A 21786-nucleotide genomic window follows, 5' to 3' on the forward strand; every position below is an offset into this window, starting at 1 on the left:
GGGAAACTACCAAAGAACTGTAGGTGTGCCTGCATCACATCACTTGTTTCTTCCAGGAAGTAGTGTCGTTGAATTGTTGTCAAGTGTGTGTGTGTGATCTTAATTTTGTACCAATCCCGCCAGCTCCGAGCATATATTGATGAAAACCTCTTGCTGATATGTCGGATTCATCGGATCGATCCACGAACATCAACTTGATGAAGGAGCCGGTTTTGAGGAAGCTGTGTGAAGTGTTGGATAAAACCGACAATAAGGGATGGCGCAAACTGGGAGAGATAGTCGGCAGTGACAGACGGTTACGAGTCAGGTAGGATGAACTGGCTTGAAAGTTTGCAACTTACCTCAAAGTTATTCTATTTGAAGCTAAATTTCCTGACGAATCACCATAATATACGTAAAACGTCCCTATAGTTTGTCTGTGGTACACAATAGTGACTTATAGTGATCTTGTAGGCTACTTACTGGTATTTTTGTCTTTCTATGGTATCACTATAGCATTCGTAGAGCACACACTAAAGCATTTTGCAGTGATTTTTGTATAGTATCCTTACTATACTACTATACTATTAGGCTACTATAGCTCTTTTTCATAAGGGTATGGTTCCAGGATATTGGGCCATTTAGTTCAGTGAGACCACCACAGATGAAATTAAGCCTGATTACAGACTTTTAAAAAAATCTCATATTTTCCTCAGGATAAACTACACTTTTATCATTATACGTACATATATCTACATATATAGGTACATATAAGTATTTTATTTCGACTGCACATGGCTGCTTCTTCCATTTAAGCTTCAAATGACCTGCTGCTTGTACACTCTTATAAACTATGTGTCATTTTTAACGCATCTGTGTGTCTTCTTTGGCACAGCCACACTTGTGGTACTTTTAAACACAACATATGTTATTGGCAAATACATTTTAACACAACATGTGTTGTTATTAACATATCTTGTGTTGAAAAGTGTACAAGCAGCAGGTCATTTGAAGCTTGAATGGAAGCAGCAGCCACGTGCATTCAAAATAAAAGACTTATTTCAGATTTTATAATGATACAAGTGTACTTTATCCTGAGAAAAATATGAGATTTGTTTTAAAGGGACTCATTTTTAAGTCTGTAATAAGTTTCGTCTGTGGAGATGCGTTAAAATGACACGTCCCTTTCAAGAGTGTGTCTTTTGCTTGTGTCCCCCAGTTCAGATGAGATGGAGATGTGCTCTCTGAAGGTGCTGGACCTGGCGGGCAGCCCCAGCCGCATGCTGCTGAGGCTCATGGGAGAGCGAGGCTGCACCACAGGCCACCTGGTCGACTGCCTCCAGACTCTGGGCAACTCGGAGGCGTTGCAGTGCCTCAAACCTCCAGGTAACAGTAACACAGCTTCCTGCTGACTCATGCCTGTTGTTGGCTGCTGTGTTTTCATTCATCATAACCAGGATGAGCTCTGATCTTTGTTTTGCATTGCATTCATTACTGCAAAGGGGAATTTATGGCATTTGGCTGACACTGCAGGGAGGCTTACTATGAGTGCAACAGTAGAACAAGCTCAAATTCCTAGATCACCAACATGACAAACAGGGGGAGGACCGATGTTTGAAGGCCGATACCAATACTGTTTCCCCTTAGGGCTTGGTGATGTGGTTGAAATCAATATCACAATAGTCATAAGGATTTTTTTCAATGTTGTTATATGTCATGATATGGCTCAAGTATGCAAAATCACATGTTAAATAATCAAATTAATGTTCATCCCACTGAACCGAATGGTAATGTTGGGTGTGATGTCAAACAAAGCTGAAATTTTCAAATCATATTCCTGCCACACCTCATTTTGTCAGAGTTTTAAAATAAAATTTCCTTGATATCATCAGTTTAGATAGCAGAATTGTGTCACAATATCCTAAAATCATTCCACCGAAAGACTATAAAGGGTAATATTGAATTATCACCCAGCCCTATTTCCCCCAGTTTTATTCTTGTCAGGCTGGAAAAGCCTCTGAAACAGCATGTAGACCATCATGGGACGCTGAAACCCTCCACTGAAAACCCAGACTAATGAAATTCTTTTAGTTTCAGCAGCTCTTTAAGGCAGAGTGACGCACCATACCTATTCAATGGTAGGGAAACTCTAGGATACATTAGGCCTTTAAGTGAAGAATTAATAAATAAAAAAATTATTGAACGAGCAAATAAAATGTTCAAAGAAAAGACTGTTTTTATTTAGCTTTGGTCAGGGAGGAACCCCCATTGTATCATTGACATTGACTAGCTGTTGTCCAATATTGGTAACCCTTTAAATTACAGGCCGTTAATTACGCAGTAATGACTGGAAATAACTAAGTAATATCCAAGTAAAATAGATGTAATAACTAGTAATAGCATTACAATGACTGGTAATATAGTAATAAACAAGTAAAACAATATGCTTTTTACCAGTAATTGTATTGTAATGACTAGTGGTTATTTTTAGGCAATAATGGTATACAACACTGACAGACGGTTCATTGCCTATTATTGAATATTTAGATCAGTGGTTCATGTCAAGGACCCCTAAACTGACACAAATTAGACCATGGACCCCCATTTGATAAGATTTTTGCTTTCAGATGTTTTATTACAGAAAGTGTATGAAACCCATGACCAGAATAGTCATACATTCTGTCATTGTGTTACTTATGGATGGAATTATAGTGAAAATAAATTATGCCCCTTTTTGCTGGGTACCCCCTGGAACCCCCTCAAGGACCCCTGGGGGTCCCCGGACCCCACTTTGAGAACCACCACTGAGTTTATAGATTGGTAATGTGGATGATTTCCTGTACTAGGGTCCATGGTATACCTGATTTATTGTGTTACTATGTAGTGTATTCCAGTTCTGAACCATGGCTGGACTGCTGTACAACTATATTACTGAGGGATATATTTGGCAGCGGCCAATGTGAAGCCAGTCATCCATCAGAAGTTGAACAATGCTTTGAAGCTTAAAGTGTGAATGAGTGAGTGAGTGAGTGAGTGAGCGAGTTAATGTGTATGTGTGTGTGTGTGTGTGTGTGTGTGTACATCTGTTCTGTTTGTTTAGTTAATTCAGTTTTGATCTTTTCTATTTCATCTGTTTATTCAGTCTTTTCAAAGTGATGTTACCTATTGAATTTGATTTTTTTCAATCCAATGAAATTGAATTCAGTTACAGACAATCAAAAAAGTATTTTTGTGAAGTCCAGTTAATTTATGCTATTGTAGCACAGTGACTTTGCCTACAGTAAATACAGCCACTATTCTCAATGAGAGGAGCTACAACACTAATTACTACAGTACACACTATAGTACCTACCACTATTTACCTTTTCTGTGTGTTAATGTGTCTATTCCTTACTTTAATCGAATGTTGTTCAATCACTTTGTAATGTTTGTTTAAAAAAGTACAATATAATTTTTTTTATTGTAGTACCTGCTGAAATACCTACTATGGTGTAATATGAGAAGTGGGGGTCAAAGACTCAAACTAATTTATGCAGAATGTACCAATGCCATCGCAAAGATATTACTATTATTGAGAAATTACTTGGCTATATTGTGGAAACAGTGCCCACTACACTTTACAGGCCATGGTAAAGTAATTATGGTGAAATATCCTAGTAGTTACCATGTATTGATTTGTTATTTGGAAACTACCCAAATATTTCCAAGAAACGGCACCCACTACACTTTACAGGCCATGGTAAAGTAATTATAGTGAAATGTCCTAGTAGTTACCATGTATTCATTATTTGGAAACTACCCAAATATTTCCAGCGCCCACTACACTTTACAGGCCATGTGGAGGAAATTATGATGACATTTTTAAGCAGTTACCATGTCTTCATCTGAAACTATTCGACTATTCCATGGAAACAGTGGCCGCTACATTTTACAGGCCATGTTAAGGTAATGTTGTGGAAACTACAAGGACGTTACTATTTCTAATTCTGAAACTATTCGCCTACATCATGGAAGCAGCAGCCGCTACATTTTACAGGTCATGGTGAGGTAATTCTGCAGAAATGGCAAAGATGTTATTATATTGTTGGAAAACTACTCAGCTATAGCATGGAAACAGCGGCCACTACCTTTTACAGGCCATGGGGAGGAAATCGGGGAGAAATTTATAAGATGTTACCATGTACACATACAATTTACTACTTAATAATAACGAGTCATTATAATACAACTAGTGGTAAAAGCCCTGTTTTGGCCTGTATATTACTCAGTAATTACCAGACGATATATATTACCATTACCAGTAATTACTAGGCAATAATAGGCAATGAGCAGTCTATCAGTGTTGTATACCATTATTGCCTAAAAATAACCACTAGTCATTACAATACAATTACTGGTAAAAAGCGTCTTTTTAGTTGTATATTACTCGGTAATTACCAGTCATTGTAATGCTAATACTAGTTATTACATCTATTTTACTTGGATATTAGTTTTTTCCAGTCATTACTGCGTAATTAACAGCCTGTAATTTAAAGGGTTACCCCAATATTTTATAAAATATTCACAGTGTAACTCTAATTACAAGCATTAATGGTAAGAAGTAAGAAGTGTAATGGTCAGATCCACAGAGCCCTGATAGCAGATGTGACAAAATACACTTGTGACCGTAGACTGATCATGTTTGATGAGACAGTATTGGGTAAGTAAATAAAAGCTGAGGAGAAAAGGAAGAAAGCTTTTTTTCTACTTAAAGACAGGAGCATATTAGATAAAGCAGAGGAGGGAGATAGGGAGAGGGAAGTGTGATTCAGGTGGAAATTTAAGCTTTGAAACATTTTATTTCTGTGTTGTAGAGCAGTTCAGAGTTTATTAAGTATTAACTACTGCATGGTTCATAGCCACAGCACCCTGAAAATAGATGTAACAAAACATTCATGTGTCCCTAGACTGATCACAATGATTTCTGCTTTATTAGACAGGTGGCAGTAGAGAGAGACAGGGAAGATGTAAGAGAGACAGAAAGAGAAAGAGAGAGAAAGAGAGATGACATGCTGATTTTGAACCCACAATGTCACGGTTACATGGTGTGCATCGTAGCCAGCTGAGCCAGCAAGACACTACAGATTCATTATGTGTGATATAGAGTTGCAAGAAATAAGATCTGAAGAGGAAAGGTAGAAAGATTTAAATTTGGAAATTAGGAATTAGGAAATTATGCTCCAATCCTAATGGGACCCCCTGTTGTCCCAAATGAAAGCAAAAAGCAAATAAATGAAGCTGTAGATTGCAGCAGTGTTAATTGTATTTCTCTTGCAGACAGTGATATATGAATGAGAAGACGTTACAGATGAAGAGTTTTGTTCCAAATTAGATACCCACCATTTGAAAAAGTGACACCTTCTTGACAGCACAGCATTAAAACTAGTTATGGTACTTTTTAAAGGACAGTAGTTAACGTAAATCCTTAACAAAACACTTTTTCCGGCCGAAATCTGCTATATTTGAGAGATTCTGATATATAGCATCAAATCTCACCTTTACACAGAAACCCTCTGTCTTTGCCCTGTGTATGATCAGTTAAAATCAGTCTAAGAAAGGGGGACAAACTGTGGATTCACAGCGAATGTCTTCCTCACTCTACAGGCCTTCAGATCCTCATTCAGCCCCAGTCGGTGGCTGTTATATCTGGCCACAATCTGCGCCTTAGCTGCTACGCTGTGGGCAAATCTCCAGTACAGTACCAGTGGTTCAAGACCAAGGAAGAGGTGAGCTGTAACCCCCCCTACACACACACACACACACACACACATACACATGCTCACTTCCTCCCCACTTCAAAGGAAATAGCTAGTGTTACGAGTATTGTGTGTTTGCTGTCTTGTGTTGAGGTGTTTTCATAAGCCTGCTTCTTTATCTAACTTGCATCATGTTTCTTTTCATCATTCAATGTTACTGCTGTGTGTGGGGTTTTTTTTAGCACTGTGCTTCTAAGTTTTATCACTGTGTAAATCAACTAAATCAAACAAAACTTGAATATTGTGCCGCGCCCAACGCACTGTCCAAGCAGCAGTGTTTGGCAGGCTCAGGACTCAAGGGGATTCACAGGCAGTTAAAAAGAGTGACTCACACACTGTAGCTAAAGGGCCAAATTAACGGGCCTGGACCTGAGATCTGGTATATCAGTGGTTCTCAACCTTTTTGGCTCAAACACCGAAACACAAAGCGATACCTGTGACGTCAAACCCTTTTTGCTGGTGTAAACGTGCAGTAAGTCCCTTTTACTGTCCCCATTTTACTTGATTTATTGTTGGAAGAAGCCTAGAGAATGATTTAATCATTATTTTACAGGAGAAAAAGCATTCATCACAAAGCTGCGGTTATAGGGAGGAACACAGTGGACCACATGACTGGCTGATATCCAATATTATCCGATATTTCATATTTTAAATCGTGAAACCGGTATATCAGTCGAACCCTAGCTGTTATCTAGAGCAGTGGTTCTCAAACTTTTTCATGTCAAGGACCCCTAAACTGACACAAATTAGACCACGGACCCCCATTTGATAAGATTTTGTCCCAGGGTCCCCCATCTGATAAGATTTTTGCTTTTAGATGTTTTATTATAGAAAGTGTATGAAACCCATGACCAAAATAGTCATACACTCTGTCATTGTGTTACTTATGGATGGAATTATAGTGAAAATAAATTATTCCCCTTTTTGCTGGGGAACCCCCTCAAGGACCCCTGGGGGTCCCCGGACCCCACTTTGAGAACCACTGATCTAGAGCAACTTACAATGAGTGCAGAAGTGGAATAAAGTTTCAAGCAACCCATAGCAAGAAGTACCAGAGTGAGAATATTCCTGTGACTCAGAATAATCAGGAAACCAAGTAAAAACTAGAGCTAAGGAGAGAGGTAAAAGGGCTTTTTTTTTTAGAGCCAATAGAGTAGAGGAGAGGGAATATGATTAAGTTGGTACAATGTGACGTGAGCTACTTCTTTAACAGAGTTTTCAGCCTGCAGATGGGGATTTCTACGGAGCCCCGGGAGGTGAAATGGTGTTTTTTATTTATTTTTTTTAACTTATGGGAACGGGATCTATGTCATGGCCACAACTTAATAACTCGTGGAAACAAGATATAGTTCTCACAAGTTAGTAAGTTGTTGGCCACGAGATAGTAAATTGTGTGTAGATTTCAGATGAGGGTTGGAGCCTGGGGTGGGAAGGTTTTTCCATCGCCGCACATTACACCTTGTGTATTTGGTAAATGTCACATTTCCCAACCGCAGGTGCCCAACAGCTTCTCTCCAGACCTGGTGATGAGTCCTGTCCATCTGAAGGACGCTGGCTTTTACATCTGCAGGGTGAACTGTGGAGAAGCCTTCGAGTTCAGCCAGTGGGCTCAGGTGGACGTCCTGAATGTCGCCGCGTCTTACGGTGAGCGACCAGGTCTTACCCATGATTCCTCTTTCCTCCTCTCCGTGCTGCTTTAATGACTACGTTTGTTGATATTTCTTTTATTTGTTTATATATTTTTAACCGCTTTTCTTTTGAAAGCCTTTCCCATTTCCAATTTTAATGGTATTTTCCAGGCCTGGAAGTTATGAAAAATTATAAAAGGGATAAAAACTTAATAAAAAGTCATGAGTTTTTAATTTGTAAAGGTTTTTTTTTTGAATACCATGAAATGTCACAAAAAGCTGTGGCTTGCTCCGAAACAGTCTAGACCTTCCTGTTAGAGGAAAATATTATTTGTTGCTGACTGTTTTTTGTTGTTCTGTTGTTTTGACAGATTTAAAATAGTATTATAATCCTTGATTCTAAAGTGAAAAACAAACTAATGCTTAAAGTTAGTGTTGCTGATGGTTTCTTTTTAATTCAGTCTCTTAAAGGAGTTATGGAGAAGTCATGGACAAGTTTTAGAACCCTGAGTAGATAATCTAGTTGCGACCTGTATTTAAACATAGTGAGATGATGTCTCCCCCTCCCTCCCCTCCACCAGGACAGAGCTACCACTCCCTGGAGGGTCGGCTGAAGCTGGTGGTCCAGCCCCAGGCCCAGCGGCTGCTCGTTGGGGAAACTCTGCAGCTGGAGTGTGGAGCCGTGGGAAGACCCATCCCTCGCTACCAGTGGCATCGGAACGGAGTCCCAATCCCCACCGCCTCCAAGAGGAAACTGACGGTGAGGGGGGGGCTGGAGGGGGGGCGAACCTCCTCCAGGATGCAGCACGTATCACCCAGTGCAGTTACAGAATGCATTCACAGCAGGGTTGGGGCCAATTCATGAATGAACTCATTCATTTTAATTCAGCTGAGGAATTGGAATTGGAATTTGAAAAAACCTACAGGGAACAGAATTGGAACTGAATTGGAATTTCAGGAAGTTTAATTTAATTCAATGAAATTCTTTGAAATTCCATGTTTTTTTCGTTTTTTTCTTACCACATATCTGAGATTGCACAAAGTGTTATATATTATCAATACTGAATATCATAAAATGTTAAAGGTTCCATGCATAACATGTCATCATAATCCATACATTGTAATTGAATGTGTTTGATTTGTTTAACTGTCCTTTGTTTGATTCGTAATGTTTGATTTATAATGTTTAGCAAGTCAAGACAAACTCTCTTAGAGGTGGAATTTCATGGACTTCAATTCTCTTTCCTGTCATTCCAATTCATTTCCAATTCTGTTTCCTTAGAGCCGGGTGACATTCACATTCCAACTCCAGGAATTTAATTGGAATTTACCATTCATTCTCAATTCAGTTCATGAATGACCCCAACCCTGATTCACAGTGGTCAGGAGAAAGTTTTAGATGCCGTCTGTGTACAGATTTCACCATTGTAGAGGTCCTAGTTTTTTTTTACTGCATGCTTGCTGAGCTACTGCTGCACTGTGGCTCCTCCCCAAGATGAATTGTTTGGAAAAAATCTACTTTCTTTTCAGTTGTCAGAAGTTACAAGGCATGGACTGGCAACTAGTTGGTTGAGGGAGTTTTCCTCTATAGTATGCCAATTTATTTATACTGTATAACATTCAAGAAAGAATTGTGTGCATTAACAATGAGGGATAGATGGATGATAAATACATGAAGGGGGATTTTTATGATAGCTACAACTGTGTACTAATCTAACGTGTCTTTTAGGAAACAATGTTTATCCTCATGCCTGACTTGACAGAATGTGTCTGTGCATTTTAGATTCCCTGTGTGATGCAGGATCACCATGGGAAGTATCGCTGTGAGATCAGCAGTAACAGTGAGAGAATGTGGTCCAACCAAGTTGACGTTGTGATAGGTATGTCACACTTCTTTTGTTTAACATAATGCTCATGTCATAGCCGCTGGCTCCATTAAACCCAGCTCCACTGTTTTTATTTAGTGATTATGTCTAAGTGATTAATTGCCTTTGTTCTTGACTGAAAGCACCAAGGATATCTATCCAGATTTCAGGGGCAATGGAGTGCTCTGAAGGTAGAGTTGAAAGCCCTGGGAGCTGGCTCAAAGTTTGAGTGCAAATATAAGACACTAACCGGCAGTGGTTAAATCTTGCTGCATGCAAAGGTTAATAATAACGGTAGCCAAAATTTGCATTGATTACTGACATGAGTAGCTGCTAAATTGTTCCTATAACTGCATGTGGGTCATGATACAGAATCATATCCCTACGGACACTAACCAGCAGAATGCTCAAAGGGTTTGATCTTCAGGTTTTGCATGCATGGATATTAATTTGATTTCATTGGTTTGAATGCATGAAAATTATCATTTTAAAAGGGGCATACCTTAAGTTTTCATCTACTAGTAATTTGAAGCTGGCCTTACCTCTGACTAATCAGTTACTTCAGAATCAACAGCATGTATGTCTAACACAGAAAAAAAACACTCAGTAAACATGTTGGTAATATTTTTGTATCTTTGTCTTCCTAGATGACTTTTATGCCCTCGGAGCAAGTAAGTAGCACTCTACTTGTTGAGTGTTTTTGCATACTCTCTCTTAAATGCATTACATTTCTCTTCCACAGTACTTGGCATGTGATCTTTGCATTCTGTTTTCATTGTGGTTTTGCAATTTTAGATCCCAACGAATTCCTCCTAAATAGCATTCCAGAACAACTTTATGGTGAGTGCTTTAAGTTTCTTTTTGCAAGTTTGGTAGTGCATGATCAAAATCTGATCTCACTAGAGTATAGCTCTACTGCCGTTATATTTGTGGTTAATGTGGGTAATGTACAGTTGGGGTGATGTACAGTTCCTCTACATACCAATTTTTCTGTGCTACTGTTATCTCTGTAGGATCTTTGCGGTTATGTAGTCAGCACCCCTCCCAGCGTAAACACCAAAAATAAAGATGTGAAACTTCTAGCTGTCTCTGCTGCCATCTATTATACAGCAGGTAGTTGTAGGCCAGTTCAACACAACATGCTGTTCTGTCCTCAAAAGGCCAAAGAGATGATGAACTGTCTGGACATTGAGGTTTCAGTGGAAAGCCAAATCAAAAAGCTGCAGGTTGATTCAGAGGCTTTTGTGTTAAACAAATGGCTGAAAAGTTGTTTGCTATGTCAGGTCTTGTGCTAAAAAGGTGGCTAGCGATCTTTCTGATTTTCTCCTGTCCTTTATTCTCGTGTATGTATCCTACTGTTGAGGAAGAAATGGAAAAGTACCTATACTAAGCAACGTTCCTTTATGTTCGCTTAATATTTAACCTTTGACCTGTATGTACACCTTACGTGCCTAAATCTATAGGTGTACATATGGGTCAGATGTTACATATTAAGTGAGCATGTATGAATGTTGCTCAGTATAGGTACTTTTCCATTTCTTCCTCAAGACTACTTTGAAGAAAACTTCAAAGTATACATGTGCTGGGAACCATTGTATGAACGCCAAAATGCCCTTGAGGACATTCTTCACTTGGATTATGGGTACTTTGGTGCTGCCGATGGTACTTGGCTGTGCCTTGTACCATAATCACAGTCAAGATTGCCCTCTTGGATATCATCACTACACTATCCAACAATTATTTTTGTTGCCCTGCTCACTTTTCAGTTCCCTTGATGCATCTCTTTGTGTGTCTTAAATAATTTCCCTCCCATGGATCAACAGTATGTCTTTGTCCCTCTCCCATATTCCATCCCAGCGACTGACAAAGTGGCGCTGCTGATTGGCAATCTGTCCTACAAGAACCACCCACAGCTCAAAGCTCCCATGGTGGACGTCTACGATCTCACCAACCTCCTGCGCCAGCTGAACTTCAAGGTGGTTTCACTGCTGGACCTCACTGAGTCCGAGATGAGAAACGCCGTTGATGAGTTCCTGCTGCTGCTTCACAAGGGAGTCTATGGTATGTTGGGATGCCATGAACCCTCAGACGGCTACTTAGAGGAGTAGATGCATTTATGTTCAGTGTGAAAGAAATGAAAGTACATCGGCATCTAGCTGACAGTCTTATCCAGAGCGACTTACACTCACATTCATCCAGAACAGTTCACTAAATCATAAAATCATAAAAAGTTCTATCATCTCTTGGTCCATGGTACAGAAGCTACAGTCTACATTTACTTTACCAATGTATTTTGAAGTGACATTATTACAAGGATAATATAGAAGAAGAGACTTGTTTTACCTTGTAATTATGCATGTGGATTGATCCAGGAACATTTCCATTTTATACTGTCAAATGTAGCCCATTTGTAAATAACAATGACTACAACAATGAGTATCAAGCTAATTTCCTAGTTTGCCAGTGCCAAGACAATATAGATAACAAAATATTCCTGTCACCCGAGAATGATAATGTATAGAGAAGTGCTAGCAAAGGAAACAAGAACTGAGAAGGGAAGTGGAAAAGGTTTTGTAAAGCAAGTCTTTGAAATGTTAACATAGCCAAACTGACCCTGACCAAGGCTCATTCAAGCTGAAACGCATAATTCAGTTTTAACGTTTCAGATTGCCAATGTGAAATAAAGTCTTAGTAGACTTACTAAAGACCACAGAAATGTGGGTTTATACAAAAAGGAGGAGAGTCAGTCACAACTGAATCTCCATCTTGACTCTCCTCCTTTTTGTATAAACCCACATTTCTGTGGTCTTTACTCCGTTTTGATACATGTTGTTTGGAGTCGTGATATTGGATGCTATTTATGGATGTTACAAAAAAAACTTTTCTGATTGTTAACTTATTTTTTGATTGCCATACCTTGCCACCTGGATGGACCCTTGTACCTCAGTAGGTACTGATTTGTACCATGAGGTTACCTGATTACCTTGGCCCTATGATTGGACCATCTGTCCCACCTGTTCCCCTATATAAACAGGCCCCATTGTATTTTTTATTCAGATACCTGACGAAGGTCGCTTGACAGAAACATTGTGTCATTTATTAAATTCTTGTTAAGTGAAGACAGTGTGCGGGAGTCTACTGATTTTACTTTGTCCTGCTCCTCCGACGCACCTGGCGCACACGATAGTGCAAAGATCACCTTTTTGTTTAAATAAAGGCTTTTAACATTTGCTATTACAAAAGACTGGTTTTTAATACGTTCCTGTAATACACCTGTTGATGCTTTCTACCATGGACATTTCAGGTTGCAAATGTTTTTTTTATAACCAAATTAATATTGGAATACATGCTTCCCTTTCTAGGTCTGCTGTACTATGCTGGCCACGGATATGAGAACTACGGCAACAGTTTCATGGTGCCAGTAGACGCTCCAAACCCATACCGGTCAGCCAACTGTCTGTGTGTGCAGAGCATCCTTAAACTGATGCAGGAGAAGGAGACGGGCCTCAACGTGTTCCTGCTGGACATGTGCAGGAAGAGGTAAGCACACGGCACATCACACTTTTACATTTATTACAGTTTAGGGATTTAGCTGACGCTGTTATCCAGATCGACTTAAAATGGGTGCAAGGGTAGAGTAAGCTTCCCTTACTAGATCACCAACATTACAAGCAACCAATAGTAAGGAGCGTAAGGGTGAGAGCCATTGTACCCCGACAATATTCCTGTGACCCCAGTCATTTAATAGAAAAGTGCATCATTTAATATAAATGGGAAATAATTGAGGAATAAAAGCTAAAGAGAGAGCTAGAAGGGACTTTTTTACTTCAAGATAAGAACAAATAAGGGCAAGTAGAGGGGGAGGAAATGGGAGAAGGATTAATTTTTTGCAGGGTGGTATGATGTACTTTCTGAAGAGATTAATTTTCAACCTATGACAGAAGTTGAAGCCAGACCTGCTGTACGCTCTAAAAAGTTAAAAGGGCTTCGAGGAACCTTTAGAGCTTCTTCAGATTGTAACCATAGGGGAGCCCCAGAAGGATCCTTGGAAACCCCTTCATAAAGGATTCATGAATTGTGACGGTTGGATTCTGAGCCCCTGAGAACCCCCAGTGAATCTCTGTTTTTTAGAGAATAAAGTTCATTTGTTTTGACATGCTTTATGTGAAACTGATTTGATTTTTTTTTTCCAAATTCAGGAATATTCATGATGACAGCACTCCAAACATTGTCTTGAGGGTTACGGCCAACATTGTCTTTGGATATGCCACGTAAGTTTGAGTGATTCAAAACTAAATTCCTATTTAATGTTTTTTTCAAGGATATAAAAAGTTCTATTCTTTGGCCTTTTATCTATTGTATTCTCCATTTCACTGTTAAGTTGCCAAGACGCCGAGGCCTTTGAGCTGAGCTCCAGTGGCTTCACCAACGGAGTGTTTGTCAAGTTTCTGAAGAAGCGTCTGCTTGATGATGAGAAGATTACCGTGGTGCTGGACAGAGTGGCTGAGGGTAAGAGAGGAACAGAAACACATTTTATAATCACAAATACACCACAAAGAGCTATCAAAAACCAGGGTAAAACAGCATTTGGTTTAGTTTATACATGCATAATAAATGCGTAAGTAGAATAAATCCAACTCTGGCAACACTTACATTACAACGTGAAATGAATGAACTTCCATTAGAGAGCAAGGCATTTGACATATTAAGTATGATTGAGAGGCTAGTTTGTCCATCTTTTCTGTTTTAACAGTGAATCTATTATGTTTTTAATGTTAGCTTAAGTTGTAAAAATGAACTTTACTCATACTTTACTGGTGCTACCCTTATTGACCTTCAGCACCTGTATGAAGGGAGGGCCATCTTAAAGGCACAGACTATTGTTTTGGACCCTCAACATCCCTTACATGTTGAGTTCCAGATGCTTCCATCAGGGCGGAGGTTTAGTCTCCCCAAAGGTAGCACTAATAGATACAGATTGTCCTTTGTTCCATCTGCCACTGGTTTTTTAAACCTATAATCCCGGATGTCGTCGCGTCTTTCTTTTTTCCATGATTCATGGTGACAGTGTAGGAGATATGGATCTTGTGCTGTGTTGTGTATGATGTATTGTATGTATTGTATTGTATTGTGTTGGACTACTGTCTGCAAAGCAAATTGCCCCTTGGGGACATTAAAGTTTTTTGAATCTTGAATCTTGAATGCGATGCTCTCAAGTTAAAATTCTCCTCATTGGTTGCAATGTTGCTTTTGGTCAGCAGATGTTGCTAGTTAGACCCTTTTTCAACATGGCTTAGGTCTCTAACTCTGAGATGTGAATTGTAATGATCTTGTGTTGTGTCCAGACATGGGTCAGTTTGATGCCACCAAGGGGAAGCAGGCTCTGGAGATCCGCAGCAGTCTGTCGGAGAGGAGAGCGCTGACCGATCCCATCCTACCTGGCGACAGCGCTGACCTCGCCCAGGCTCACAACCGCCAGTGGGCCAAGGCTCATGGTGAGATCCGAGCACAAACTCTCTCCTCTTCCTACACTGTATTAGCTCTATTAGACTCATTTTTGTTTATTTAACACTTGTTTAGGGAAGGTTGACTGAGTATGTAGTACTCACTTACAGTACACAATTGCACACATGGGAGCTGCCCAGTGCATCCACAGTCTTCTACTGTTGGCCAATGAGCGGCATGTTGCAAGAGTGACAGTAACCTGATTGCAATGTTATCGCCCCTATTTCCCCTATTTCTGTGTGGAAGAAGAATGTTAAAAATTGTGCTGTAAAAGAGAAAAAAAGATTTGTTTGTAGAATACTGAGCATAGGGAACCACCAGGGTTTGCCAGGGAGGAAGATAACAGATGATTTTGTTGTCATTCTTCCAACATGGTGGAAGGTCTCTGAACCATTGTTAAACACTCTGCAAACATTACAAGACAGGCATCAACTGCATACTTGTCAACCTTGAGAGTCTAGAAATAGGTGGTGGGGGCTTCTGGAGGTCCTCCCCTATAACATTTTGAGATTCAGAGACATATTTCCTGTATTCTGGTGACACATTATGCATAAAATAATGAAAATATAGTACAAAAACTACATCTTCAAAATCCATTTATTTTGTTTGTCTCCGACCGCCCCAGACCTAATAACGTAACCATAGAGACTACATTTTTGACATATTTTGTTCACCGTTTGGAAACAGCAGTGATAGTATAGGGCCTAGATTTTTTTTGTGTTACTATTTTTGACAAATATAATAAATCAGAAGATTTTGAAGTTGGATCAAAATATGGGTGAAAATTGGGAGAAATGACACCATGGGAGAACACTGGGATAGGAGTTTCCTGGGAAAATCGGGAGGGTTGGCAAGTAAGATTTACAGGTGATTAAGTACCTTGCCCAAAGGCGCCTCAACAATAGTTTCCCTGCCAGATTTTCCACACCACTTCTCTGATGTGTAGGCTCCCACTGCCCCCCCCTAATGTGTAATGTGGTTTTCAAATTGATCAAATGGTCTTGTGTTCGCTATTCCAGAGCTTCCCGAGAGTATGAGTCTGGACTTTGACTGCGGCGCTCAGATCAAGCTGGGCTTCGCTGCGGAGTTCTCCAACGTGCTCGTCATTTACACACACATCGTCAAGAAGCCTGAGGACTTGTCCTTCTGCCAGGCCCACGTCACGGACTTCTCACAGGTCAGACTCTTTGGAGTTCATTTTGAAAAGAAAAAGAAGTGTCATTAAGGAGTGGTTGTTGGGAGAGGGGAGAGTGTTTCTTATTCACTTTCCCCGGTAACACTTTATTTGAGGGTTAGGGTTAGGGTTTGATAGTCCAGTGTTGATACTCAACTATCAGGTGACAAAAAGTAGATGTTCAACAAAGTGTCACTTGCCTATTTGGTGCATCTCCGTAGGCTATGTAGCACTAACCCTGACTTTAGTCAAACCCCAACCTCAACCCTAACCTGACCCAATTTCTAACATTACGAACCGTAGCCCAGACACTGAATATCTACAGACTACTTTTCACACAGTTATGGCTGTCAGTTGAAACTCACTTGTATCAACATTGAAACAATCACTTGACAGGAAGTTGAGTATCAACATTGAACTATCCAAATAAAGTGTGACCCTTCCCCCACCCAATTTTTACCAGCCGGTCGGGGGATTCAAACCTGCTATCTTGCAATAACAAGCCCGCTTCTTTAGCCTCTAGGCTTCTGCTGCCCCCCCATTCGCTATCAGTAGATTGCAAGTTAAGTATGAATGCTAGTTCGTTGAATCCAACAGGAACCTGCTTCCCTTTCTTTCTCCAGGACCTTGATGTGGATCCCAAAGAGATGAACAGAGAGACTCCAGAAGAGACGGGTATCTACCTGCTGTCCAGCAGCCTGCCGCAGCACTGTCTCTACACCAGACTCAGCTCCCTGCAGAAGCTCAGGGTAAAACTCTAACAACTTTCTCAGAAGACTAAAGCATAACACAGTTGCCGGGTGAAAACCTTGTGTCTCCAAAATGTCAGCTTTCCACAAATTAAGGAAAACAGCCTTGATGCCCGGACATTTTTCAGTTTATCCAATGTGTTTTGAAAGATTTTCATAAGCCCAAGAGGTCGTAGAACTTTCTCAACCGACAGAGGAGCATGTAATCCTTCAATTTAAGCATGAAGATCACCAAAATTGGATGATGATAAGCTACTTTTCTTTTGCTTTCACTTGACATGACATATCCCATTTGTAGCCATTTTGCAAAATGTAATAATGTAAGCGAGCATTTGGTTGAGTGCAAGCAATCCATTGATTTAGGCCATGAAAACAAAGGAGGAGCACATTGTGTATTTTTCTGTTGTTATCATTTCTTCTCTCATTCCATTTTCAATCCCTACCTGCCACAGGAGGAGCTGGTCTTCACCGTGTGCCTGCAGGGCAGCTTCACCTCCATGGAGGACGACCCCGTCCACTGGACCAAAAGCGTCAGCATCGGCAAGCCGCTGATCGCCAGGCTGGACCTGCACCGGGCCATGCGCCGCAACAGCTGCCTGCAGACCTGCCTGATGCCCCACAGCCCGTCCCACAGCCCCTGCCACAGCCCCGGGCCCGAGCACCACCTCCACCTGCACCACGGGCAGCACCAGGTCCAGGACTACAGCCGCCTGTCCCCGCAGCAGCCCTACCTGGACGTATACGAGCATCTGCAGGGAGCGGTGGGAGGCTGTGGGGAGTCCTATTACGAAAACCTGAGCCGGTCTCACTGTGAGCCTGCCGCGTACGAGTTGGCTGCCGGACCCCCGGGCTCGCCGGGCCGGCCCAGCATCCCCATAGAAACCACCGATGACATCAACGAGCTGCAGACTGTGTTCATCAATAGTCTGCAGCTTCAGCAGCAGTGAAAGGGCCTCTGGGTGCCGAGGGTTTTCAGAAGAGAAGATGACAAAGTCTCATGTGCTGTATCTGGAATACTGCTGCTGTCTGTTACATGTTGTGACTTTATAGGATTTAAAAAAATGTTGTATTCTTTTCATTATTTACATTTGTCTAGACAGAGATATATATATTATTCATGTTTTATTCATATTTTGAAGAGATTTTTGTATATGCAATACATTTTTAGAAAAATTGAACATTGCATTTCAATAAATTGCCATGTTTTCACCACAAGAGGGTATTGTTGCAATCAAGTTGTGTATTGTAAGCAAGAGTTTATTAATAGGATACGAAAAACTTGAATTTATTACAAACAAGCAGGCACAAGAACAAAATCCAGTTGTATACAGTCCAGTGACAAAGGCTTTACAAAGGCTTTCAGATTTCCTGTTTAAAAGCATTCACTGCACCCTCTCAACTTGTGAAGATGACCAAACACCCGATATTGACACTACTGCTGTGAATATACATGTAGTTCAACTCAGTCCTCAGTTCTTTTCTCACTTCCGTGCAGCTTTATTAGAAGGACACTAGGACAGATTAAGAGTCCTTCCCCTAAGAGGAGACTCTATTGATAGATAAACCAAACTGAGACTGACAAATTTAGTAGTAGCAGTAGTCAGGAACAATTAGAAAGCTGGACGTGAAGCTTTGCTTAATTTGGATTTGGAAAGGTCCCTATACAGATAATCCATGGGTGCCCAAATACAGCCAACAATTGCCTAAGGTTAGACTTGGTTAGTCAATGAATTGCTAGTTGTTGATAGTTAATGTATCATCTATAAACCGTTTAGAAAGAACCTTTTTGCTTAAAGTGAGTTCACACTAATAGTATCAGGTCATGCAGAGTCTCATCTGTCCTGTCTGACTCTCCTCACATCACACAGCACTTCTCCTCAGCCTTGGTCCTCAGCTCTGTCATCGTGGCCGTCGCCTTCTCCTTGATCTGGTCCATGTCCATGTTCTGCAGGTTCTGCATCTGGTCCAGGATGGAGTCCTTCTGCTCCTCCTCCGTCGTGTCCTCGTCCACCATCTTCAGCAGTTCCTCGGGGACGTCGACGTCGTCTCCGGCCGTCTCGATCATGTTGGCGTCCTGCTCGCTCTGGAGGGACAGGAAGAAGACCGGAGTGAGTTGAAGTTCATCACGTTATTAGCCCAAATTTGGTTTCCAGCAAGGAATATCACACAATACAAGCTCACAAACGGCTGTAAAACAATGCATGCTTACAGTAAACTGCAAACATCAGTTAACATGAAGTGAAGAAGACAATGTATTTTTAGTCTTCAATCATGCTGAAATGATTGACAGAAAATGAATCAATTATCATTTAGTAAAAATAGCAAACATTTGCTGGTTGCAGCTTCACAAATATAGATTTGCTTGCTTTTCTCCATTTCATATCATAATATCAATATCATATAATATCATAAATTGAATACTTTGGGTTTTTTTAGTAAGCATTTTAAGAATCACTTTGGGATCTGGTAACTTATGATGGGCGATTAATCATTTAGTCTATAAATGATTAATCGATTAATAGAAGAAGAAAAAAACGATAATGAAAATAATCTTTAGTTGCAGCCCTAGTCTTCAGTGTCTTTGATTTGTTGTATTATTTTCTATATCCTGTTTGCTGCTGCAGTGGCCCAACTTTCCCACAAGGAACATTAGTTTAATCTTATATACTGAAACATACAACACCCATTAAAATTAATTAATTAATTTATGGAAAAGGCAGCAAACTGAATGGTTAGGTAAATGGGGACAGGGGGTAGAGAGTGCAGAGTGTAAAACATGTCTGCATACACTTCTTCACTTTCCTTTAATGAAATGAATGGAATCCCAGTCTGCGAAATTGATTTAATAAACTGTTCTTTCACTGTACAGCAGCTTCAGATCAGTGTAATAGGTAATTTCCCTAATGATATGAGGCAGATGCAGCGTATTTTCCAAAGGACAAGTAGATTTGCTGACACCGACAATTGATTTTCTCCTCTAATTAATCGGTTTAAGCGGTTTTAAACATGACAGGATTTTACCTGGCAGGACCATGAAAAATCCCTGTGGATTTCTCTTTGTCAAATCATCAGAAATACTTTCCTGCCTCTCCCAAAGTTTTAGTATATCAGCAAATTCCTCCTACTCTAATGTTTTGTACTTCTGTTCCAAATAAATATAGTGAAAAAATTAATTATTATAAGGGTTTGTAGTTAACACTGACTGTTGCATCACTTCACTCATTCTGTTTTATTTGTATTTAGGGAAGTTGCATAAGACCCTCACCGTAGGTCATTCTCTAACCATGAAAAAGCTACGTTTCTGTTTCTGTTTTTGTTGATTTCATATTGATGAGATGCTTTTTTGTTGTTGTTGTTTTCAGGGACCGAGGGAAAGAAAGCCATCTCACCTTTGGTAGTCTGTATTTGTCCCTCAGACAGGTTCGCAGTGTGGCCCGCTCAGCCTTTTTCACCAAGAACTCTGCATCTCTCTCCATCCTTGTTTTGAACAAAGAACAACATTTTTGTCAATTTTTGCTGCATCCTTTAATGAAGGAATGACAGTACATTTTGATTTGAATATCATATGATGTAGCTTCAGTTTTTCATCATCATCAATTAGGCACTTTTTATGCTGTACTAGCTTTCTCATAATTATACAAATAAGACAAGATGAATGAATGAACTAATAACATTTTAGATATATATTATATACATTATATTATACTATATATACAGTATATTAGAATAATCATATAGCAGTTGTTCCTGATGTTAGTGAATATCTAATACTGATTTGATTATATTTGATTTGATTCTGCTTTTGTGGCAAAGGAATTGATCTTCTATTCGTGTGCATAATGCAGAATGACGAGATTGAATGGTAATCAGCTTTAAGCTTGATGATACTAGGTTTGCTGTGTAGCGGCTGCTAAAAGAAACGAATACATTTGACAAAACATGCATTTTAGTTGATTTGTCACTAAAAAAATCCCCTCTACCTTTCTCTTTAGCTTTAGTTTTTTTTTTTCTTTCCCTAGTCCTTCTGTCTTGCATGATATTTTTATGGTCACAGAAGCAATAATGTTCTTTCTATTGTTATCATTAGTAGTTATAGTAGTATTAGTATTAATAACATTGTTATATTCTTTTTTTCCCCTCCCTTTCCCCCCAATTACCCATCATGAGGCATTTTGCCTCATGCCAGGCAAGAATTTGTTAAATAAACATTAAAAAATAAATGATGTCAGGGCTATGGATTTGCAATCCTTATTATTGATTTTTTGTAATGGTGATCAAGGAATTAAAGATTATTCTATTGTACGACTCACTGTTAAGTCAATCTGGATAAGAGCATCAGCTAAATCCCTAAAATATAAAGGTAAGTGTAGGTGGAGAATTTGTTGGAGTTCATTATTTTCCCCACAAAAAAGATTATACGGTAACTAATTCCAGAGAAGTAACAAAACTATTATGTCACTCTCAGTAAATGCCATACACATTACAGACACTGTTTTTCTCCCTCCAGTATTCTCCCTCCATCCAGTATCTGTCCCTCACCCGTCCGGCCCTGACAGACCGGTGGGAGAAGGGCTTGCTGCTGGGACTTACTTCTCCTCCACCAGCTGCTTCTGGTACTCCTCGGCCTCCTCCCTGGACATGCCTGCAGTCGCCATGCTATCAGCTCCTCCAATATCCTCCTTTAGCTCGCTGCTTTCTGTCCGTGAAACTATGCAAAGCAGTTCCACTCAGTGACAATCCTGCTCTACCGAGGGATTTGTGGCACTTTTCTCTTTTTTTTTTTTTGGCCCCCCACAGGTTTAGGTTGCTGCTTTTTGATTGGCCTGATGGTGAGAGAAGCCAATGGGAGGTCAGAAGCTGAAGGCTGGCATGGCCCAGCGCACACACTGACTGACAACATTATCCCTGAATCAAAGCAGTTTCAGCTGCACACCTTAATCTAAGATAAGCCTACAAAGAGCAGATTGTTTCACTCGGTGCAATTTGCGTAATGCAAGGTCATTGTCAGAATCCCACAATTGGTAATTGCTATGGGCCAGTGAGCACAGACATACTGTGCTATTCCACACTGCTCTATCCAATTCTGCATGT

At 40.1% G+C, this 21786-nt stretch overlaps 2 protein-coding genes across 3 annotated transcripts; one reads left to right on the plus strand and one right to left on the minus strand.

Annotated features, from left to right (window-relative positions):
* The first annotated feature begins 61 nt into the window (after positions 1–61).
* Positions 62–17902, plus strand: malt1 (MALT paracaspase 1). 2 transcript variants are annotated; one of them, XM_071546261.1, is made up of 17 exons: positions 62–307; positions 1199–1365; positions 5623–5744; positions 7271–7418; positions 7984–8162; positions 9186–9282; positions 9411–9458; positions 9915–9938; positions 10063–10107; positions 11125–11328; positions 12630–12807; positions 13467–13538; positions 13649–13776; positions 14613–14762; positions 15792–15949; positions 16570–16695; positions 17148–17902. In XM_071546261.1, the coding sequence occupies exons 1-17, from the start codon at positions 159–161 to the stop codon at positions 17640–17642; spliced, it is 2490 nt and encodes an 829-aa protein (XP_071402362.1). In that variant the 5' UTR covers positions 62–158; the 3' UTR covers positions 17643–17902. The 2 variants fall into 2 exon arrangements, with proteins under 2 accessions (XP_071402362.1, XP_071402363.1); XM_071546262.1 differs by lacking the exon at positions 9411–9458.
* A 511-nt stretch (positions 17903–18413) lies between these two features.
* LOC139666932 (complexin-4-like) lies at positions 18414–21368 on the minus strand. Its single transcript, XM_071546281.1, has 3 exons — positions 21286–21368; positions 20085–20172; positions 18414–18778 (listed from the first exon to the last, which is right to left on the minus strand). The coding sequence occupies exons 1-3, from the start codon at positions 21348–21350 to the stop codon at positions 18551–18553; spliced, it is 381 nt and encodes a 126-aa protein (XP_071402382.1). The 5' UTR covers positions 21351–21368; the 3' UTR covers positions 18414–18550.
* Between the last annotated feature and the right edge of the window lie 418 nt (positions 21369–21786).

Source organism: Centroberyx affinis, unplaced genomic scaffold (genome assembly GCF_046629955.1).
Source record: "Centroberyx affinis isolate AG114_WGS23_722 - 3 ecotype Tasmania unplaced genomic scaffold, CSIRO-AGI_Caff_v1 ptg005195l_1, whole genome shotgun sequence".
NCBI classification, from domain to species: Eukaryota; Metazoa; Chordata; class Actinopteri; order Beryciformes; family Berycidae; genus Centroberyx; species Centroberyx affinis.